The following is a 24,999-nucleotide window of genomic DNA, read 5'->3' as shown; positions in this document are numbered from 1 at the left end:
TGCACATCCATTACTCTGTCCACTGAAGGAATATCTTGGTCCAAATCTAAATCCTTCATGTCTTTCAGTTGTTTTCCCTCCTGGTATCACAGGTATCACATTATGTCTTTTGTTTATCCACTTTGAGTCAAAAGCCACCTTTAGCACAAATGGATACAAGGTCATGATAGAGAGGTACTGTGTCTTCCTCCGAGCACATTGACACAAGGCAGTCATAGAAGCAATGCAAAACCTTATCCACTGTCACACAGCCTAACTGCATTTCATCATCTTCTGTGCATTTACTAAGTGATGAAGTTGCTCCAAAGACATGAACCACCATTCTAAAGTCCACCATACCTTGGCTGCAGTCGCTATCAAGACACCAGATCTGCATCTTCCACTGGTACTCTAACCAGATGAAACATTGATTCAATATCTACCATGATCACTACTGGTTCTTTTCTGAATCTGGTTATAACTCCAGTCAGTAAGCTAGTAAGATCTGGTCCCTGTAAAAGCTGATCATTCAGTGATATTCCCTGAAAAGTCACTCCACAATCAAACATAACACAAAGTTTCCCTTTTCAAGGGCGATAAATACCGTGATGTGGAATATACCATACTTGACCATCACTGCATTCCAGATCCTCTGCTGGCACTTTTTCGGCACAACCTTTAAAGATGACATCCTTCATGAAGGCTGTGGAGTCAGTGTGAAATGTCAAAACTTTCTTAAATTTCCTTAGTTTTAGAGTACACTGTTCAGCAATCATCCTGTCATTGGGCATGTTAACTTCTTTCTCAAAGGTAAACTAATCTGGTGGTGGCCATCCACCAGTTTTGCAGAATTCATAACCAGCTCCGTGACCTTGTGGTCTTCTTTTAACAAACCAGTTTGTTCATCCGGACTACATTTGGGGAAGTTTGCCTTACACTGCTGATGCCAAAGCTCAGCCAAGTTCAAAACTGAGATCCTTGTTAACTGTCTGCTCAGGCCAAGTACAACCTCTTCCATCACCTTTTAGTGGTCCATTCACAGTCCAACCCAATAATGTTCTAATTGCATAGGGTCCATCATTAACACTCTGATTCACTTGCAATGGCTCCGATGCTTTAGGCACATTTGTTCTTATCAGCAGCTCAATTTCTGAATTAATCTCTGGGAAATGGACATGTTTCAGGTGAAACCATCCCTGGAAAACCCTCTTGTCGTGGAATGTTCCCTTTGTAGACAGGCATACTCTCCTGCGTATAGATGTTAGGTAGTTCACAATAGTTTTCACTGTCTAAGCCAGACACTTCCAATCCTGAAACAGTGTAGCTACACATGATCTTCTCTTGATCCTTGGTGTGTAAGAGAATGCTTGTCCTTTTTCCTATGAGGTTGAGCTTGTTCATAAGGCCCACCCTTCTTAGACTTCATCTGTACTGGAATGATGGAAAGTTTACAATCATGGCACCAGCCCCTGTAAGACCATTGGACACCAGGCCACCTCTCAAAGCTGTCTGATTCTTTCATGGCTTGCTTCAATTCTGCATCTTTTTCGTCAAAGTGAATATGAAGGTATGCTGGGATGCTTGTTGCTGTTTACCTTTCATGGATGATGCTTGCTGCAATCATTGCTGGTATGTCCTGTACACAAGCAACCAAAACAGACTTTATTTTCTTTTAGGAAGGCAATCTTCTCACGATGAACCCTTTTCTCCAGCTGAGGGCACGGATGCAATATGTGTTCATCCTTGCAGAACTAACAAAAACTTTTGGCTGATAAGACCATATCCCTTCTGTTAGTTCCAGGTTCAGTTTTAGCTTTACTTCTCACAGTGGTGGCAAAGCCACCTCCTTTAGCTTTAGAATGAAATTGTGACATACTTTTGTTGATAACTTTCCTTATTGCTGGTAATGTAACATCCTGTATATTCCTAAATACTGGGTGCGTAGCAATCGTTACTTGCTTCTCAATAAAATGAACAATGTTTATACAAGTAATCTTGAAGTTGTGGTGTTCTTGCAATTCACCGATCATCGTTCTCTATTTATCCCTGAGCATATAGGGCAACTTCTTTATGACAATTGGCATATTAGCAGGAATGTCCAGCTCAGCATGTAATGCACTTCTTCCATGGCATTGCAATAGCCTCTAAGAAAAAGACCATAATTTTGACAACCTTTCATGTCTTCAGATTTGATAGGTGCCTAAGAAAGAAACTTTTGCATGTAAGTGAATGCAATTTTCTGTTCATTACCAAAATGTTCCTGTAGCTTAGTGTCAGCTTGCTAGCACCTTCTGACAAGTTCTCTAGGGCAACCTCTAATGGACAATTCAAGGGAATATACAGTAAGCAGTCACTATTAGTGTCAGACTTGCCCTCAACACTGCTTTCAAAAGCCCTCAGAATGCATCGTTCTGCAATAGATTACCATCAAAGCTCTGAATCATCTTTTAGGCAAAGATGAAATATATTGTACCAATAAGATTATTGTTGCATTTTGCCTCCTCATCTTATCAATAATACTATTCTGACATCTATCATCTGAAATGAGTGTTTACATGCTGTAAGTGAATGCCCCCAGGAGCACTTCGACAGTGTTGGATATGACAGAGGTTCAGAGTGCCTCATTAGTGGAGGCTGAGCGTAAACACTCTGAACTTTGGGGGCCTTGTTCATGTTTCACAGACACTTGAGGAACAAATGAATCAACATTGATATTGAATGTTTTTGTTTTCTTCTGTGCCCTATCATAGGAACTCACACCATAGGACTGTCTTGCTGGAGCACTTCAGCATTCACTACACTTGAAGCTCTTAGCACATTAATTGGCCACCTTTGCAGCAATTTCTTCCTCCAACTTAAGCTGCTCTTTTCTTCTCCGAAGCTCCATAGCAAATAACATACATCTTACTCCTCCAGTACATCTTTGTCCCTCAATAATTGTCGATGTGCCATTAATGTAGCTAAATCAGCCTCTGTTTTAATGCGTGCAGAGCAGGTAGTTGGTGATGCACCATCAATAACTCACTCTGAGACGTAAAGGCGAGGTATCGGCTTTTATTGACTGGAAGAAGGAACAAGCAGTGATTGACCACCATACTACATCCTGGAGACTGAGAGACCGGGCTCAGACCTCCATCACCTTTATACAGGGGTCTGTGGGAGGAGCCACAGGAGCAGTCATCAGGGGGCGTGACCAGACAGGCATATGTGTAGTTCACCACAGTAGGTACAGAAGATTTTCTTCTTACAACAGAAGTTCGAGCACTGACATTTGACATGCTATTTTTCAGTTTCACATCATCCTGTGGGTCACTTGCTATATTCGTAGTCAAAACATGTCTTGGAATTTGAGAAACAGTGTCTGATGAAAGCTGAAACACATATTCACCTATTGCAGCAACATGGCCTTCAATGTAACATATTTGGTTCAACCATTGTTTCACATCCCTTATGAATGCACTAAAAATGCTTGAAAAACATCCATTTTGTTTTTCTATGTTTGAGCTTGGGAAGTAATTAGGAAGTAAGTGTTTGAGATTGGGAAGTGATTAGCATATGATGTCTGCTTCACAGCATTTAGTCAAATCCACAAGATAAGTTTGCACTTGTAACACAATTTCTTGAATTTTCATAAGATAATTGATTGTATTAAACCTTTAGTTTTGTTCACCTTTGCCTCATACTCCTTTCAAAGACTGGATTGGATTAGCCTTAGCTTTAGCCTCAATTTCTCTTTTGCAAATTCACCTTCAGAGTTGTTGGTACTAATTCCATGCTTCAATATACTCATGTTACTTTCCTTAGTTGCATTACTTAGAATGAACTCTTCGTTTGCTCGCAACAAGGGTGATATTGGATTCAATAAATGTAGGCAACAAACTAACTCTGCGCATTCACAGAGCTTAAACAGGACTGAACAAACAGCCTTCAATTCATATGTCAGCACCCAGGACAATATCTTAACACTTCAATAAAATAAAGCGACAGACCCTCGGATTGAGCAATATTGAGCAATAGTTCCCAATGAGTAGGCAGCACTGCCCATTCAAAATTGTGTTCCAACCACAGACACATAGCATGATTTAACAAAAGGTCACAGATAATCCTACTGCAAGCTGCTCCTGTTCTCAGTGTTGCGATTCCAATTTTGCCAATGGGTCCAAAGCAGTCCTTTGCCGTAGACTGGTGTTCATTGGGTATAACTTCTGTTGTTGACAAAATGTAGTGGTTACTTGAAAACAAACCAAAACCACTGAAAGACTCGGCGCTGTATGACGCACTTCCAAATAACAAATTTCCAAATTGAAAAAGGTACATTTGATCCTTTATTGCAAAACCAGCAAAGACGAACGGTCTTGTAGTGATTAAAAACACTCACGAAACTAGATTAGCGATATAACGGTCTAATTAGTGGTCTAATAGCAATATAGCTATGTAATACGAAGTGTAATTAGCATAACTAAACATTCCAATTAGCAATCAAATAGTGAAGTTAGTGATCTCGTTAGCATTCCAATTAGCAATTGAATGGCGAAGTTAGCGTTCTAGTTAATGTTCCAATTAGCAAAATAACGGAGATAGTGGTCAAACTAAATAAGCAATATAACAGTCTAACTTGCGATCTAATAGCGATATTAGCAATGCTAAGCGATATAATAGCATAACTAGTAGTCCAGTAGTGTTCCAATTATCATAACTAAACATTCCAATTAAGCATGATTAAACATAGCGTAATTAATTAGCAGTCAAGAAAAAGTACCATTCCTGACTGCCTCTAAGCAACTGGACTAAACAAAACAACTAAGATAAAGCATGAGTACGTAGCTTAATCATTTGTTTCTACCACACCCCAACTCCTGCAACAGATTACCATAATAAATGCATTGTAAAATATAATACAGTCAAAAAATAGATACGTGGCTCCCGCACTTCGATTTCACCTTCACCTTCTGCTCCTCCCACCTAGCTACATCTACACACACAAAATGCTGGTAGAACACAGCAGGCTAGGCAGCATCTATAGGGAGAAGCGCTGTTGACGTTTCGGGCCAAGATCCTTTGTCAGGACTGACATCTATCTTCTTTCTTTGTCTGTTTCCACCTGTTACCCAGCAGCCCCTTCTATCCACATTCCCCCTCCTCTTTATTTCAGCTGTCTTCCTGCTCCGCTGTCAGTCCTGATGCAGGTTTTCAACATTGACAGTTCATTTTCCCCCACAGATGCTGCTGGGCCCTCAGAGTTGCTCCCCCAGTTTGTTTGTTGCAGACATACTTTATATGATAGTTGTTATGCTGTTGGGATGACGGTCTTCAAACAGTGGTACTGCCCACCTAGCTGCATTGAGGTGATGATGGGTAGTGCATAATTAGCATTTCTGTATAATTTCCTTATGCTACCATCCCTAACTGGTAACATGCCACAACCTAACAGCGAACTAGAAGTAGAAAGAGAATGGTGACCCAGTGAGATATTGTAAAGTAAAGAATGTCTCAAGCTCTTAACAGCAGTCATCAGCTCTGTGACCTCTGGACTTCCACAATGTGACTGAATATTTAGAAGTTAGAGAGGTAGGTGGGGGGGGAGGTGTGGGGGAGAAATGAAAATAATTTCTCAATTGGAATTCCTCTCTATCTGTCTGCACTTTGAAGAGGATGACGATAGATAAGGGAAGATGTTGGAATAGGGAAAATGAAGGCATCAGCAAATATGATTGCTTCTACAAGATACCTGAATCACAGGTTTATTGCACTCAACCAATTCCCACAGCCCATCTTTCAGTCAGAAGGCTGTTCCTCCTGTGTGTTGTCAGGAATCAGACCAGATGTAGGCAGAGGAGATGGAGCTTTTCCCATAAGTGAGAAAATGACCATGGCACCCTTAGTCCCTTGATGTCCTTTTGGTCAAGCAGTTCATCATCGCAGACATTTTAATTGGTTATTTCTCCATTGAGCTGGTACAATATAAAGAGAAAATAGCAACTCAATACTGAAAATTAACTTGGTTTCCATGTATGGAGACTGCAGATGGTGCTCTGCATGTGGGCTTGTAGAATAATGATAATAGCATGGATGTTTCATTCCATGTAATTTTATCTAGCTTGTGATACATGTGCACGTTAGCTGCCCAGTTTCTTTCATTTGATGATTTAGGTGTAACCTCTGATGATGAGATATTTAGGAATTTTCTCTGCAGTCTGTACTCATCAGGTAAGGGAAAGTCTTTCTTGTGTAACATTTATACAGGTAAGAGAGGAGTGTGCATAATGGTTGTTATTAGACTAATATTCAAAATCTTGAACCATTGATCGAGACACATACATTTAGATTCAAATAATTAAGACATTTTTGAAAATGCCAGTAACATTAGTGATAACTATAAAAAATGGTGAATTGTGTAATGTTCTACTTGGTTCACTAATGACAGGTAATATATGCTAGGCTATACCTGGCTTTTACTTTTTAAGTCATTGAAATTACATCTGAACAGACAGTATGTATCTGGACTTGTGATGCCACATTGGATTTATGAGCCAGATCTGGAATGCTTCTGCAAATGTAAAATGTGTTTGACATTAATTCAGCTTTTGTATGTGCATTGCATAAGCAAGTTAGAGAAAACACTTGGACATGATTAATAAAAAAAACAGGCAAGCAGTGATAGAAGATTTAAGTAAAGTGAATGTCCATTCGTGATTTATTCCATTAATTACCTGCTTCTCTCAGGTCAGCTCCAAGCATCCTATTTCTCATCACCATATTGCTGAATCTGCTGAGGAAATAGGAGTATTTTTCCTTGTGGATACTGGCCAGTAGGAATCCTAACTAATACTGATTTTCTTTCTTAAATGTGTGACTTAATATTGCCAGTCTATATTCTAAATTAATATTTTAATGTACGAGTTTGTAACTTTTAACCTGTAATCATGCATTTGTTCAAGTATTTCAGTATTTTCTTCAAGAAATACTAGAAACATAGCTAGTTAATCAATACTTGTAGGTAAAACAATTAAATCAGCAGCTTTAGTCCTCTTCTCTGCAGCTGACAAGTGAAGAGCGGAGAAACACATTATCATGATTTGTTGAAGGATAGGAAAGAAGAATTAAAAAAAATACAACTGAACAGTTGGCACTGCATGCTGCGACAGGTTACCTCAGTCAAGTAATAGAAAACATACTAGAAAAAATTACTTTACAGAAATATATGATTTGTAGGTAAATGTTGCTTTTCACAGATATATTGCTGATTTATTTGAATGAATATTTGTATGAATATTTCCCTGTATGCACTGATATGCACTGAGCCAAGCAAAATGAATGCTAGTATTTTATAGCTTTTGCCTGTAGTCATGGCAGCTTCTAATACATAATGTTCGTCTTTGGGATTCATAGCTTTTGACTCCATCTGTGATCTTCATGCAAGTGAAGTCAAAATTCAGTTGCAGATTCTGTTATGACAGTTACTTTGATCCCAACAATTTTCTTTGTATAAACTTCTAGGAAGTATTGTATATTTTAGGTCATAATCAGGTTTTGTATTCCTGTGGGATCTCATATGGGATTATCTTCTGATAATATCTTTGCTGTTTAATATTGGAAGACATACCTTATACATTTTTTCTTTGTTTATGTTAAGACTTTTTTTACCTATATTAGAGATTCATGAAGTTAGTTTTTAAGTACTTATTCAAAATGTGATTCTCATAAACAGTTAAATTGATTTACTCTTCACTTGTCTTTGGTTTGTGGTAATCCACTATGCATTAAAAAAAAATGAGCCACAAAACCCCAACAAACCCAACTAACCCTAACCTAATCACGGGACAACTTAACCTACCCGGTATGTCTTTGGACTATGGGAGGAAATGGGAACATCCAGGAAAACCCACGCATTCCATGGTGAAGATGTACAGAGTGGCGCCGGAATTGAACTCCGAATCCCGGAGTACCCTGAGCTTAATAGCACTGTGCCAACTGTTGTGCTACCGTGGCAACACATTCAGCATCTACTTGTAGACTTTGAGTGCTACTCCACCCAGCTTTCTGAAATAAAATATTTAGGTTCTTTCCTTGTTTACTTGAAGTTGCCACTTTTAAAGTTTTACCAGATTTAGTTGTATTGATTTCACAGTCGCAAGGAGGTACTATATCTTTTTGAGGCTGCTGGTACTTTTTCTGTTGTAGTCATATCAAGGTATGAGTTATCTCTTGTTGTATTTTACCCACGGGGTAGATGGACACTTGCAAATATCTCTGGGGTGCAGGCAGGCAGCCAGCAACAACCTAGAGCACCTACATTTTCTCAATGCATCATTCCAAGGCTGTGGTCAAGGACATTAAAGATAATTGCCTGGGAACAGTTGGGGAAAAGTAGAGCTCATTTATTCTGTTTTTCCATTGAATTTCTGTGTGACTTGTGGAGAGACTATATGGGAAAGATCATGAATTTCTAGCTTTGTACACATAAAAGCAGCTCTACATCATATTCTTTTGTAGGGCAATGTTATTTGTTCCACAAAAGCTGATTGGGAAAGTGCATTACTTAGTGAGAAGCTGTGGGATTCAGTATATACCAGGTGCACAGCAGTTAGAATAGAACGGGGGACTTACCCACTGGCTTTCTGCCTCGACTTGACCATATTTTAAATTACAGGCAGCAAGCACCACCTTCCCAGTGCTGGCGGGATCCTTCTTAAGATAATGCAGTCGGGCTCCGATGATGTCACTGGGTTCTGACCACAATCTGTCAAATTTCTGTGGGTGCGGAAGTGGTTCCAGAAGACTGGAGGGTTGCCTATGTGATACCTCTGTTCGAAAAAGGGAGAAAAGGGTACATCAGGTAATATAGTCCAGCTAGTGTGCCATTAGTAGTGAGTAAGTTTCTGCACACTGTGATGTGGGATAATAATACAAACCAAGAAAATTTATGGGTTAGTTAAAACAGCTAGAACAGCAATAGCAAGTTATTTTATTAAACTTAATAGAGTTCATTCAAGAGTTGATAGGGTGGATCAATAAATGAAATGCAATCAGTATTAATGTGAATTTTGAAATGGTTCATAGGGGATATGTTGATGCAATTAGGGTTCTCAAAGTTAAAGCAGATGTTGCTTAAATGACAGGATAAAATGATTAATGAAAGTTTTTGAAACTGGAAGGTTGTAAACATTGATATTGTCTCAGGATGATAGACTTGGTGGCAATTTTAAATTTTACTTGCTTACTTGTAAAGTAATTGAATTCTGTAGGACATGAAAATGAATTACATGAAGTAAATAAGGTCTTTAAAATGAAAGATAGTTATTCCACTATATAAAGGGGCCATTGCTTATGAATTTGGTTGGGTAAGATTTATGTATTTCACTTGTTGAGGTCTGTCAGACTTAATTAGGTGTGTCATCTCAATATTGTAGTTACTGTATTTAAAATGTCCATTGCAGTATTTTAATTGAATCAGCTTGATGAATGGATGCAATTTATTTAAATAACTCATTCATTAGTAACTTCTTATCAATGAACAAGCTACAACAAAAATAATGACATTTTCTTTACATACGGTAGTTGTGCAACAATAAAGGGTAACTGCACTTAGAATTACAAACTGTGAAAATTGATGTCACGAACACAAATAAATTTGTTTATTTTTTCCGCATCATAACTGAATAGAATTTAATGAAAACTCATTTATAAAATGTAAACCAGATTATACCTTAGTATAGTCATAAACTACTTCATACAATCTTGCATAACTGTTCAAGATTAGGAACAAATCTCACTGCTTTCACAGCCATTTACTTTAACAATTGATATTAGATTTTGGAAATGTTTGAGTCGCCATTAAAGGGTAGCAGCTGCCCCTGTTTCTATTGTTCAGTCTAGGACTGTTAATCAGAAAACGAAGTGCTTTAAGAACTAAAGCTTAGGGATAATTTTTTCCATGATTTTAGGTGTCAATTGTTAAAGAGAATAACTTTTCTACAATTCTAATGACAGTATGAAGAGTGTATATTGTTATTTAAGAATTACTTTGCTAACTGGTAGCATAATACTGTGATATTCAAATCTCAGAACTTAATGACTCCTTTGTGATTGCAGGGCTTTGGTAAACACGTGGATGTTTCATATATCGCTAAACATTACAACATGAGTAAAAGCAAGGTGGACAACCAGTTCTACAGTGTCGAAGTAGGCGATTCTACCTTCACAGTTCTCAAACGCTACCAGAATCTAAAGCCGATTGGCTCTGGAGCTCAGGGAATTGTATGGTGAGTACGCAATGTAAATTTTCCAAGCACGTTTTGGCCTTCTGTATTGAGCGAAGAAGTTAAAAACATGAAGAGCAAAGATCCACACATTAGAAATCATTCCATAACTTGCTGACTAGAATTATTTCTGTGCTAACAGGAGTTCATTTGTTTTGTCAGGGCTGTAGGAGGTGAATATTAACCTACAGGAAATGAGTGACTTGCCTGGAAAGTTTTCAGGTTCTCTATGCTTCCAGCAACTCTGTGTCAAATCTGTCTGCCGGCATCCTCTTGCTCCCTCACCCAAAATGAAAGGGGAGAGTATGGGGATAGAATCCATTATATACACCTTTCAACCTGGGGTAATATTTCAGTCAACCAACTACATGGCCTCCAGAGTTCATATAACTAATGGGAAAAAGCATCACTCAATGGAGTTACATCTGGTTGTTAGAACAGTTGCTTATGGTTAAGTGTGTTCCTTATACACTCATGAGGTCAATGAAATGTAAAAGTTAATGCTGTATTTAATTATTGTAACAATTGCATTGCTTATTGGGTATCATCTCAAGCTCAAAAATAGCTTGGTTAGAAGGAAGTAGAATCGAACCACAATACATCAAAGTGTAAAACTAAGGCCCCACCTACCCTGCTGGATGAATTTTAAAGGTACTAAAATGTTATCCAGGAAAAATCAGGGAGGTTCCATGTGATAACCACGTTACTATTTACCTCTCAACCAATATCAACAAAAAAATGTCAAATTGTCCTGCTATTTATCTTTTAGCTGTTAGTGGGATCTTTCTGTGCACAAGGTAGTTGACATGTTTCCCTGAATTGGTATAATGATTACATTTAAAGAGGACATCATTGGCTGTGATCTGAAACTGTGCATGGTTATAGATGAATCGTTCATTCGTTATGTGGTGTATAATCATGTGATATGGGCGATCATTGTCTTTCTGTCACCATGATCGTTCTTGGCAAATTTTTCTTGTCATTGGCTTCTTCTGGGCAGTGTCCATACAAGGTTGGTGACCCTAGCCATTATCAATAATCTTCAGAGATTGCCTGGTGTCAGTGGCCGCATAACCAGGATTTGTGATATAAGTTCTTAATTTAACAGGTTAGGTTGATGCCTTTTTTTGAACATAACCTTCATATTACATAAAATTTTCACTTGTTCAAACTTGTACAGAAATCAAAATACACTAACACATCCTAGATGTTGTTATGTAAAGATAAATAAACAACGCGTTTTATATATGCAATAAAAATTCATAGGGCATGTCCTGAAAACATTTTAGTTCAGTTACAGATGTGTTTCTAGACTTGCTGAGTCTCTACATTTAAAGTCAAAGCTTCTTTGCAGAAGTTTCCCGAAACTAAACAATACCTTGTGGATTCTGGTTAATTGGGCTGTCGGTTAATTAGAGAAGCCACTTATTTGGGTCAGATCCTTAATCTGATGATGAAAATAGCTGGGTTTCCCTTCATTAATTTGGGACACTCTGCCACTTAATTAGGACAGGCCACTGTTATTGAATAGTTTCTAACTAGAATCAGGTGCTTGTAAAAGAATTGGAAACTGCAGTCGGCAGAAACATCGAGACAGGGTGCTGAACCAAGCAACCCAGATATTGATGAATGCCCGGGCTACATCCGCGACTCTAGAGGGACAACCTGTGGTCATCTGGAGGTCCGGTTCACCATGGTAAAGAGATGTTTGAAACTGTGGAGCGGGGGAGTGACCAGCTCAACGCTGAAGCGGTCAAATCGTCACTCAGGGATCTCAAAAGTTGCCGAAGGTGGCCGAACATGATGTTTAATTCTCGCCCGCTGACACGCAACACAGGCTGCACGCCAACCTCACACATCAGTCCTAAGGCTGTGCCACACAAACTTCAAAGTAAAGAGTTTCTGTGAAGCCTTCCTGCCTGGATACGCCAGGCCGTAAATGGAGCTAAAAACTATACATCCAGTTTGTAGGCACTGTGGGACAAGAGCAACCGGTTCAGACATTATACAGGAAAGAAACACCAGCATCTGCCAACCTCAGGCCTGTGACTGCTGTCTGGTAAACATGGACCTCTAGGTCAGTAGCGTGGTCAACTGCTACGTCCGCATAGTCAAATCCAACGTGTATAGCATCGATGTCAGACCGTGAGGTGCAATCAGCCGCAGCATTATTGTTCTCTTTGATGTGCTGTATGTTAGCTGTTGACAATGCTGCTGTGCAGACCAAGGTTCTGATGCTTTGGCTATCATTTGCATGAGGGGTTTATGGTTAATGAACTTGGTGAAATGCCAACCCTCTGGTAGAAAACAAAAATGGTGATGGCCAGATAGAGAAGCTCGCAGTCAGATGTGCTGAGGGGAGTGGAGCTGCCAGCTGAAGAAGTCGAGTGGCTTCTACACACCTGCAACCAGATGTTCCTGCACTATACCCACAGCATTGTATGAGGTGTCAGTAGTGATAGCTAGGTGCGTTGGGGAGCGAGTGAACCTGTAGAATTGCATTTGAAAGAGTTCATTTGGTGTCATCAAATGCGCTGATCATGTCTGCTGACCACTCAAGCATGTGATCAGGGGAACCGCCTTTAAGGGCACCATACAAGGGGAGCGCAAGTTCAGCAGCTCACGGAATGAAATGGTGGCAGAAATTCACCATACCTAAAAACTGTTGCAGTGCTTTGGTAATGTGGGACAATGGAAGGTCCATAATAGCAACATTTTTTGCCGCAAGGATTTCACACCTTCTGCAGAGATGCGTTGGCCGAGAAAGAGACAATGGTAGACAACCCGAACTGGTATTTAGCAGGATTAATAATCAGTCCATGTTGGCTTAGGCACTTGAAAAGTGTGCAGAGATGTGTTAAGTGTTTGGTTTTGGATGCGATGGTGACAAGTATGTCGTCCAGGTAAACAAAATGAAAATCTAAGTCCATTAGTCAATGGAAAGTCTGTGCTACATTTTTCAGCCCAAACAGCATGTGCAGAAACTAAAATGGGCCAAATAGGGTCATAACAGTTGCTTTAGGAACATCCTCAGCCCACACAGACACATGATGGGAGCCTCTGACTTAGTCCACTTTAGAAAGAAATTGTCTTTCTGGTTAAATGTGGCAACAAGTCTTGAATGTGTGGGATTGGGTAATGATCACAAGTGGTGGCCTCATTAAGGTGATGGTAATCGTCATGGACAGCAACCACTGTCAGGCTTAGGGGCTATATGGAGTGGTGAACCCTAAGGACTATTTGACCTGCGTACAGTGTCAAGTATTTCCATGTTAGCAATCTTGGCCTGCGTGCTGGCCAGCTTTTCTGAGTCCAGTCTACACACATGGGCACACATTGGTGAGCCAGTTGTGGAAATGTTGTGCTTGCCTTTTGACTGTAGTGGAAAATGGGCTTGGTGAGGTTCAGGAATTCACCCAGTAGGTGAGTGAAATAACATGTGGCGGTGTATGCACTCCTCAAGGGAAACTTACTGTGGCTACAGGGTAACGACCCGAAGTTCTTTGCGTCCACAAGCCAGCAGTTGATAGATTCTACTGTCCGGCCTTTGGTGCCAGCAGATCTGCGCCAGGTCTAGCAGCTTTAGCCAAGACAAAGTCTCATGTGTAACGTTGTCCACTGGCCTACAAGTCCTGATTCTGCTGCCACAAGTGGTCTCCAGCGAGGGTCCATCGCTCTCTGCCTTATAATCAGTGGGCTGTACTGGCAGCACACTCACTCCAGCGCCCGTGTCACACAGGAACGTTGCCTTGAAAGGGTGTCCGTAATGAACAATAGATGACCCTGGCAGCTGGATCCCATGGTGTTCACAGACTTCCGATGCCCTGATGTGCTGGCACTGTCGAAGCTGCCTGACGGTTGGCACTCCCTGGCGCTTGTGCCGAAGCATGCCTGGTAAAGACTTAGATTGGTTTGGAGCCATGGGCATGAGTTTGCTCGTGGCTCAGCTGACAGGGCTTATTGAGACACGGAAAGGAGGAGGAACGATGCACCTGGCTGAGTGTAGACTATTGGCCATTTTAACATACCCCCTATAGTCCTTCATGGGTGTATTAGTGACGGCTATATGAACTTGATCAGGCATTTGCTGCATAAAGAGTTCTTTAAAAATAAAGCAAGGATGGTGATTGCCAAGGAGGGACAGCATGTAGTCCACTAGATCTGAAGGCCTAGCATCACCCAGGCCAGTCAAGGACAGCAAGTGTTTGGCATGCTCAGACTCAAATAGTTCAAAAGTAATAGGCAAGTTTTCAGAGTGACATATTTATCATGTGCGGGTGGGTTTTCTAGTAGACTCGCCAGCCTGGTGGCAGTGGAATTACGTAGCAATGCTATAACATAGAAGAATGTAGTATTGTGCTCAGTGATTTATCTCAGCGCGAACTGGGTTTCTGCTTGTGCAAACCACATGGTAGGTAGTGTGCTGCTCCCAAAGCTCCAGCAACTTGAAAGCCACTGTGTTGATCAACATGTCTTTGAGTAAATCTGGAATTGCCCAATCACGTGGGGGTCACCAGTGTAGGATTTGTGAATAAAACATGTGAGAGTCATTTTATGTGCCTAACAAAAGCTGTAGCCCTTTACTTCCATTACCAACAAAACCTAAAGCAGTCACCTTACACTGACGTCATTACGTCAGACACTGTCATTTAAAGTGAACACAACAACTCATTGACAGTGCTTGTGAATTATGTAGGGCAGTTTCTATTATGAATAGTATGTATCATCTGTCACCCATTACATTACCTTAAATGTGCACTTGCGTGGCCGTTAGACACTACACTGTGTTTAAAACAAACAGTTTTTAAATAGCGTCAGTTGTGTGTGCTTATGTTATCTATTTGGTCTGACGGACACCAATTCAAAAAGCAGTGATTTTTGCTAATTTTGTTTTTTATTTTGACTTGCTAAAAATTCAGACCCTTGCCAAGATACCACGAAAGGATTTGACATGAACCAAAAATATTACCCTATTGGACCAAATTAAAAGCCATCCTCCTGTCACCACTCATCTTGAGTCCTGCTTATTCATTTCCATAATACTGCCTCCCCGGCTGAGCTCCTCCTGTATTTTGTGTAACACTACTTAACCTCAGCTTGAACTTCTAAACACATCTGAACTTGAACTAGTGATGACACAGGATGCCAGGAAATTTATTGTTGGATTATGACACTTCTTCATGCAGCAAGGCAATGAAGGCAGTCCATTAATCTGCACTAGGTGTCTTTGCGGAATTTGTTCATTTACAGTCAATCAAAAGAACACAGCAGCGTACGTTAGATGAATTCCTCCTTTCGATAAATATTAGAAACTAATACACAGTTCTATAGTACTGTGGTAGTATTGGTAGTGTTCTAATTTGTTATGTATTTCCTTTAACTACATAATTTGTTTCTCAGTTAAACAGTTGTTCATCTTTTTTAATACCTTTTTTATAAATTTCCATGAAATATCGGGTAATTGGGGCAGCTGCTTAATTAGACTAAAGGTCCTGATATGTCCCCAGAAACCAGGATCCAGTGTATAATGTTTCTATTACCTGTCAAAGATATTCCTCCAGTACTTGAAAGTTACTGGCAGATGATTTGTGAAGCATTTAAGCTAATCAATAGCATAGGAAGGCAAGCTTGAAGAATGGAAATGGCGAATATCCTCCTTGGAATTTTTTTTCAGCGCTTCTTGGGTCTTTGTAAGAATTCCATATGTATTTCTCACCTTGACCTAGTTTAATGTGGTTGTAACCTAACTTTTTCTTAGTTTCTGCAACATAATACTTTCTTCCACACTTCTACAACTGTTTTTCAAAAATCGTTTTGTTGATTGTATCTTTTGCCAGATCACTGAGTGGTTTACTGTTTAATCATTGTGTCCCCAATGAAACCAACCTCAAGAAATTATATTAAAGATAAGTGACAATTGCTGTTTTTTGGTTCTAAGCGTACAATTATATTATTTTTTGAGAGGAAGCGTCTAACAACCATCATGAGCCTGTATAATGCACCTGGGGCTATGTAGACTACTCTGAGGGTCCATGCAAGGTTTATAGAGATTGCGTCACTGATTCAGTTAACCATTCATAGAATTGAATGTTAAGGAACAGGGAGTCAGGTTTGTCGCATTCTTCCTCAGTGAGAAGCTTATTGAATCTATGGAGATGTTTTTGTATCTGAAGTTGGTCTCGGTATTAAGTAATATGAAGAGACTTGACTGAGGACAATGATTGTTACTATAAGTTGATTAAGAACTTAACTAAAAGTTTGATAGTAAAGGAATGGTTAAATCACAGTGCTAGTGATCCAGGGACTTGGACCAACTGTCTAGACTCAAGCTTCATCTCCCAACACGAAAGCTGTGGAATTTTAGTTCTGCTAATCATTTAGATTTTGCATAAAAATTAATCTGTTTAAAGATGATGACATAAACAATGGGATTACTGCAAAAATCCATTTGATTCATGAGTGAGAAAGTCTGCTGTCCTCACCTGGTCTTGACTTCAGACATGTCCCATGTGGTTGACATACTAAATGCTCTTTGAAATGGCTTGAGTAGTTCACAAGGGGTATTGGGGAGGTGGCCTTGGCAGTAGCATATACATCCTGAGAAATGAATAAGAGACAATGAAGTGTTGTGGCTACTCAGGTTTCAGTTCCCATTCCAACTACTTCAGCAAACGGGTCTGAAGTTCACATGATGTATTTCAGGGTATGCTGTATGCCCAAGGTGCCATTTTGTGGTAAGACATTAAACTGCTTCACTGTAATTTCAGAAGGGTGTAAAAGATCTCATGGCACTATTTCAGAAAGTTTCCCAAGTGTACTCACCTATAACTATTGCTCAAACAACATCACATGATTGTTTCGCATTGCTATTTGTGGGAATTGGAGATGGCACCACTATCTTTGCATCATGTTTTGATCTCATCTTTGTATTTTCTGTATTTATTATTACTATGAACAGTATATTGTTTAATCTGTGATCTTCAAGAAAGATCTGTCATCTGCTCAGGAAATTATAGACCAGTGAGCCTTACTTCAGTGGTGGGCAAGTTGTTGAAGATCCTCAGAGGCGGATTTATGAGCATTTGGAGAGACATAATCTCATTAGGGATAGTCAGCTCAGCTTAGTCAAGGGCAAGTAGTCCCTTACCGAGCCTGATTGAATTCTTTGAGGATGTAACAAAACTCTTTGAAGAAAGTAGAGCAGTGGATGTAGTGTATATGGATTTCAGCAAGACATTTGATAAGGTTCCCCAGGCAAGGCTCATGCAGAAGGTAAGGAGGCATGGGATCCACGTAGACTTTGCTTTGTGAATCCAGAACTGGCTTGCCCACAGAAGGCAAAGGGTGGTTGTATTCGGTTTGAATTCTGCATGGAGGTCGGTGACCAGTTGTGTTCTGCAGGGATCTGATCTGGGACCCCTCCTCTTTGTGATTTTTATAAATGACCTGGATGAAGAAGTAGAGGGGTGGGTTAGTAAGTTTGCTGATGACACAAAGGTTAGGGGTGTTTTGGATAGTCTGGAGGGTTGTCAGGGGTTACAGCAGGACATCAACAGGACACAGAACTGGACTGAGAAGTGGTAGATGGAGTTCAACCCAGATAAGTCTGCAGTGGTTCATTTTGGTAGGTCAAATTTGAAGACAGAATGTAGTATTAATGGTCAGACTGTTGGCAGTGTGGAGGATCAGGGAGATCTTGGTGTCCGTGTCTGTGGGACACTCAGAGCTGCTGCACAGGTTACTTTACTTTATTGTCACCAAACAATTGATACTAGAGCGTACAACCATCACAGCAATATTTGATTCTGCGCTTTGCGCTCCCTGGACTACAAATCAAAGTAAATATAATAAAAATTTAAATTATAAATCATAATTAAAAAATAGAAAATGGAAAGTAAGGTAGTGCAAGTCAGGTCCAGATATTTGGAAGGTACGGCCCAGATCTGGGTCAGGATCTGTTCAGCTGTCTTATCACAGTTGGAAAGAAGCTGTTCTCAAATCTGGCCGTACGAATCTTCAGGCTCCTGAACCTCTCCCAGAGGGAAGAGGGACAAAAAGTGTGTTGGCTGGGTGGGTTGTGTCCTTGATTATCCTGGCAGCACTGCTCCGACAGCGTGTGGTGTAAATTAAGTCCAAGGATGGAAGATTGGTTTGTGTGATGTGCTGGGCTGTGTTCACGATCTTCTGCAGCTTCTTCCAGTCTTGGACAGGACAACTTCCATACCAGGTTGTGATGCACCCTAGAAGAATGCTTTCTATGGTGCACCTATAACAATTAGTGAGGGTTTTAGGGGACAGGCCAAATTTCTTCAGCTTTCTCAGGAAGTAAAGGCACTGGTGGGCCTTCTTGGCAGTGGACTCTGCTTGGTTAGACCAAGTCATGTCATTTGTGATATTCACCCCGAGGAACTTAAAGCTTTTGACCTGTTCCACCTGCGCACCACCGATGTAGATGGGGTCATGTGGTCCGCTACTCCTTCTGAAGTCAACAACCAATTCCTTTGTCTTGCTGACTTTGAGGGATAGGTTATTGTCTTCGCACCATGCCGCCAGGTTCTTAATTTCCTCTCTGTACTCAGACTCCATCATTACCCAAGATACGTCCCACAATTGTAGTGTCATCAGCAAACTTATATATTGAGTTTGATGGAAACTTGGCTACATAATCATGGGTGTACAGTGAGTACAGCAGGGGGCTGAGTACACAGCCTTGTGGGGCACCGGTGCTCAGAGTGATTGTAGAGGAGAGCTTGTCCCCTATTTTTACAGCCTGGGTCCTGTCTGTGAGAAAGTTGAAGATCCAGCTGCAGATCTGAGTGCTAAGACCCAGGTTCCGGAGCTTAGGAATCAGTTTATTTGGAATGATGGTATTAAAGTCAGAGCTGTAGTCAATGAAAAGGAGCTTTACATATGCGTCTTTATTCTCCAGGTGTTCTAAGGAGGAATGTAGTGCCAGAGAGATGGCATCTGCTGTTGGCCTGTTGCTCCGGTAGGCGAATTGCAAATCATGGAGGTTGACCGGTAGGCTATGGTTGATGTGCGCCATAACCAATCGCTCGAAGCACTTCATAGCAATTGATGTCAGAGCCACAGGTTGATAGTCATTCAGGCATGCCACCTTGTTTTTCTTCGGCACTGGGATTATCATTGCCTTCTTAAAGCACGAGGGGATCTTAGACTGAAGCAGGGAGCAGTTGAAGGTGTCATTAAACACTCCAGCTAGCTCACTTGCACAGGCCCGGAGAACCCGTCCTGGGATGCCATCTGGGCCCATTGCCTTCCTTGGATTTATTTGGTTGACAGTGTTGTTAAGAAGGCATATGGTGTGTTGGCATTCACCAACTATGGGACTGAGTTCAAGAGCCATTAGGTAATGTTACAGCTATATAAGTCCTTGTTTGGACCCCACTTGGAGTATTGTGCTCAGTTCTGGTCACCTCACTATAGGAAGGATGTGGATACTATAGAGAGAGTGCAGAGGAGATTTACAAGGATGTTGCCTAGATTGGGGAGCATGCCTTATGAGAATAGGTTGAGTGAACTTGGCCTTTTCTCCTTGGAACAACGGAGGATGAGAGCTGATTTGATAGAGGTGTATAAGATGATGGGAGGCATTGATCATGTGGATAGGCATAGTCTTTTCCCAGGGCTGAAGGGGCATAGTTTGAAGGTGCTTGGAAGTGGGTACAACAGGGATGTCAGGGGTAAGTTTTTCACAGAGGGAGGGAGTGGTGGGTGCCTGGAATGCACAGCTGGTGACGGTGGTGGAGGCGGATACAATTGGGCCTTTTAAATTCTTAGATAGGTACATGGAGTTTAGAAGAATAGAGGGCTATGTGGTAGAGTAATTCTGATGTAGAATAGGTTACACAGTCGGCACAACATTGTGGGCCAAAGGGCCTGTAATGTGCTGTAGATTTCTATGTTTTATGTTCAAGCAAGAATTTTGTTACATCCTCGTAGTAATCTAATTTGATGAAAGGTTGTTGAGTCAAGCTAAATACCAATTTGCTCAGTGATGACATTTGAGAAGTACTGTGTTAGCTGCAGAGCACTCCAGAATGTTCTGAGATTGTACATAAATTCATGTTCTTTCTACTTTTTGTGCTGCCCTTTGGAACCTGTATTTCTCTTAAACTTTAAATCTGACCTTTAAAAGTATTCCTCTGGAGAGGGTGACAGCTTTAGAAATGAACACAACCTGTAGAAGGTTAGCAAATTTAGGAGGCTGAAACATAATGGATGTAACTGGGTAAAAACCTTTTTCAGTAGTGATTGAATAGTAAAACAAGATGTAAAAAGAAAAACAAACTGCTGAAAAACAAGAAGTATCAGAGCCCTTTGGCCTTTGTTAGCTGGTTCTGTATTTATAATTTTATGCAAGACTGGATTTGAAATGGTTCAATTTAATAGCACTTTATACTATTACAAACTTAGAGCATAAGACAGAAGCAGATTTAGCAGAATTAGGCCATTCAGCCCATTGAGTTTGCTCCACCATTCTTTCACAGCTGATTCATTATCTCTCTCAATCCCATTCTCCTGTCTTCTCCTCATAACCCTTGACACTCTGATTAATCAAGAACCTATCAACCTCCACTTTAATTATACCCAGTGACTTGGTCTCCATGGCCGTTTATGGCAGTGAAATCCACAGATTCATTACCCCCTAGCTAAAGAGGGCCACATCTCTATTTTAAATGGAGGGCCCTCTATTCTGAGCCAGTGCTCTGTGGTCCTTGACTCACCCACTATAGGAAACATCCTCTCCACATCTACTGTATCCAGTTTTTACAATATTCAATAGGTTTCAATGAGATTGGCTCATTCTTTTAAACTCCAGTGAGTAAGGGCCCAGAGCCATCAAACGTTCCTCATGTTAACCTTTCATTACTGGAATCATTCCCGTGAACCTCTCCTGGATTCCCTCTAAGCCAGCACATCTTTTCTTAGATAAGGGACTCAAAATTGCTCACAATACTCCAAGTGCGGTCTGATTAATGCTATATAAAATCTCAGCATTACATCCTTACTCGTATATTCTAGTCATCTTGAAATGACTTCTAACATCACATTTGCCTTCCTTACCACTGACTCAACCTGCAAGTTAACCTTTATGGAATCCTGTATAAGTATTTGAGAGGACTTTGCACCTCTAATTTTGGGATTCCCCCCCACCCCCCGCTTACAAAATAGTCCACGCCTTTATTCCTTTTACCAGAATGCATAATTATGTACTTCCAGACACTCTTTTCTGCCACTTTTTTTTCCCATTCTCCTAATCTGTCTAAATTCTGTTGTAGCCTCCCTACTTCCTCAAAACTACCTGCCCCACAATCTATCTTTGTATTGTCTGCAAACCCAGCCACAAAGCCATCAATTCCATTATCTAAATCATTGATATATAATGTGGAAATAAGCAGGCCCAACACTGATCCCATGAAACATCATAGTCACTGGTAGCCAACCAGAAAAAACTCCCTTTATTCCAACTTTTTGCCTTCTGCCAGTCACCAATATTTTATCCATTATAGCATCTGTCCTGTAGTACCATGGGCTCTTGTCTTGTTAAGCAGCCTCGTGTGTCACCTTATTAAAGACCTTTTGAAAATCTAGGTGAACAACATCCACTGACTCTCCTTTTGCTACCCTGGTTATTATTTCCTCAAAGAATTCCAACAGTTTTGTTAGACAAGTTTTCCCCTTAATGAAACTATGCTGACTTTGGCGTATTGTATCATGTTCCTCTATGTACCCCAAATGTCATCCTTAATAGTGGCATCCAACATCTTCCCAACCACTGAAGTCAGGCAGCTGGCCTATAATTTTCTTTCTTCTGTCTCCCTCTCTTCTTAAAGTGTGGAATGACATTTGCAACTTTCCAGTCCTCCAGTACCATTCCAGAACCTAGTGATTCTTGAAAGACTATTACCAATGCCTCCACAATCTCGTCAGCTATCTCTTTCAGAATCCCTGAGACGTATCTACCTTCAGACCTTTCAGCTTCCCAAGCTCCTTTTCCTTAGTAATAGCAACTACACTGAAACAAATTTATTGCAGTTTCCTTGTCTATCTTATTGTTGTGGTATAATATTCCTTTCTTGAAGGATATCAGTGCAAGGTATGGAATTTTCCCAGAGCAGCCAGCACATCAGGGATTAGTTTTAAAATGTACTGATTGTGAACCATGCTTCCTCACAGGGTTTCTGCTGTCTCACTACTGTTGTTGTGTGAACCTCCAGCTGAGTAACATGTCTAGTTTTAGTACCAAACTTCAGGATGAAAGGGTGAAAGATGTTGATGAAAGCATAGAGATTGGTGAGGCTGGTACCTGTGTTGAAAGAATCACAGAGTCATGGAGGACTACAGCACAGAAACAGGCCCTTCGCTCCATCTGGTCTGTGCTGAATTGTTATTCTGCCATCCCATTGACCTGCACCTGAACCGTAGCCTTCCATATGCCTCCCATCCATGTATTTATCAAAACTTCTTTTAAATATTACAATCAAACCCATATCCACCACTTCCACTGATACTCATTCAACACTTGCACCATGCTCAAGTGAAGAAGTTTCCCCCATGTTCCCCTTAAATATTTCATCTTTCACCCTTAACCTGTGACCTCTAGTTCTAATCTCACCCAACCTTAGTGGAAAAAGCCTGCTTGATTTACTCTATCTATTCACTTCTTAATTTTGTATACCTCTATCAAATCTCTCCTCATTCGCCTAACCTCCAGGGTAATCTAACCTATTCAGCCTTTCTCTATAACTCAGATACTTAAGACCCAGCAAGATTCGTGAAAATTTACACTGTACTCTTTAAATCTTATTGATATATTTCCTGTAGATAGGTGGCTAGTACTGCACACAATACTCTATATATGGCCTCTCCAATGTCATCATAGCATCCCAACTCCTGTACTCAATACTCTGATTTATGAAGGCCCATGTGCCAGAGACTCTCTTTATAGCCCTGTCTACATGTGACACTGCTTTCCAGGAAATAAGTATTCTCAGATCTGTCTGTTCTTCCACACTCCCCAAAACCCTACCATTCACTGTGTAAGTCCTACCTTGTTTACCTTATTCGTCTGCATTAAATTCCATCAGCCATTTTCCAGCACATTTTTCCAGCTGGTCCATATCCCGCTTCAAGCTCTTCAAGGCCTTCTTTGCTGTCCTTTACACTGTTGTTTGTGGAGAAACCAAATAAGATAAAATGGTTCTCAGTAGTGCCGAGAAGGTTAAGACAATAAGACCATAAGATATAGCTGCAGAATTAGGCCAAGACCATTTTGCCCATTGAGTCTGTTCCACCATTTCATCATGGCTGATCCATTTTCCCTCTCAGCTCCAATCTCCTGCCTTCTCCCCATATCCCTTCATGCCCTGACCAGTCAAAAATCTATCAACCTCTGCCTTAAGTATACGTAAAGACAGCCTGCACAGTTGCCTGTAGCAAAAAATTCTACAGATTCACCACTCTCTGGCCAAAGAAACACCTCCTCATATCAGTTCTAAAAAGACGTATGTCTATTCAGAGGTTGTGTCCTCTGGTCCTAGACTCTCCCAACATAGGAGACATCTTCTCCATGTCCTCTCCATTGAGTCCTTTTGACATTCGATAGGTTTCAATTAGATCACCCCTCATTTTTATGAATTCCAGTTAGTGCAAGCCCAGAGTTATCAAACACTCTTCATACGTCAGGCCGTTCAATCCTGGAATCATTTTTGTGAACCTCCTTTGAGGTCTGAGAAACCACATCCTTCACAATCAACACCCAACATCTTCCCTAACTCTGAGGTCAGACTAACTGGCCTATAATTTCCTTTCTTCTGCCTCTCGCCCTTTGTGAAGAGTGAAGTGTCATTTGCAATTTTCCAGCCTTCCAGAACCATTGCAGAATCTAGTGATTCTTGAAAGATCATTATTAATGCCCCCACAGTTTCTTCAGCCACCTCTTTCAGAACCCTGGTGTGTACACCATCTGGTCCAGGTGACTTATCTGCCTTCAGACCTTTCAGTTTCCCAAGAACCTCACCCTAGTAATGGAAACCACGTGCTTCATAACCCCTGACTCCTGGAACTTCCACCATACTGTTCGTGTCTTCCACAGTGAAGACTGATGCAGAATACTTATTCTGTTTGTTTGCCATTTCCTTGTCCCCCATTACTACCTCTCCAGCATTGTTTTCCAGCAGTCCAATATCCACTGTCACCCCTCTTTTACACTTCATGTATCTGAAAAATCATTTGGTATCCTCTTTAATATTATTGGCTAGTTTACTTTTGTATTCCATCTTTTCCTTCTTAATGACTATTATTAGTTGCCTTCTGTTGGTTTTTAAAAGCTTCCCAATCTTCTAACTTTCCACTAATTTTTTCTCTATTATATGCCCTCTCTTTGGTTTTTATGTTGACTTTGACTTCTTGTGAGCCACGGTTGTGTCATCTTGCCTTTAGAATACTTCTTCCTCTTTGGGATGTAAATATCCTGTGCCTTCCAAATTGCTTCCAGAAATTCCAGCCATTGCTGCTCTGCCATCATCCCTGCCAATTTTCTTTTCCAATCAAGTTTGGCCAACTCCTCTCTCATGCCTCTGTAATTCCCTTTATTCCACTGTAATACTGATACATCTGACTAGCTTCTCATTCTCAAAGTTCAGGGTGAATTTGATCATATTATGATCTCTTTTTCCCCCAGTGTTCTTTTACCTTAACTTCTCTAATCAATTCCAGTTAAGGATATATATAAATA

The 24,999-nt window shown here is 40.6% G+C and overlaps 1 protein-coding gene across 17 annotated transcripts in view; it reads left to right on the top strand.

Moving 5' to 3' along the window:
• Positions 1–24,999, top strand: part of LOC140738120 (mitogen-activated protein kinase 10) — a 272,553-nt gene that overhangs the window by 144,550 nt on the left and 103,004 nt on the right. For 9 of the 17 annotated variants that reach the window (XM_073065258.1, XM_073065257.1, XM_073065265.1 and 6 more), the window contains one exon: positions 10,072–10,241. In XM_073065258.1, the coding sequence (XP_072921359.1) occupies positions 10,072–10,241 (170 nt within the window). Of the gene's footprint in view, positions 1–8,629; positions 8,816–10,071; positions 10,242–24,999 lie in introns of all 17 variants that reach the window. The other 8 variants (XM_073065255.1, XM_073065253.1, XM_073065251.1 and 5 more) reach the window with 1 other exon arrangement.

This window comes from Hemitrygon akajei, chromosome 13 (assembly GCF_048418815.1).
Source record: "Hemitrygon akajei chromosome 13, sHemAka1.3, whole genome shotgun sequence".
Lineage (NCBI taxonomy): Eukaryota > Metazoa > Chordata > Chondrichthyes > Myliobatiformes > Dasyatidae > Hemitrygon > Hemitrygon akajei.
The sequence above is the reverse complement of the archived record's forward strand: the minus strand, read 5'-3'. Positions and strand labels throughout refer to the sequence as shown.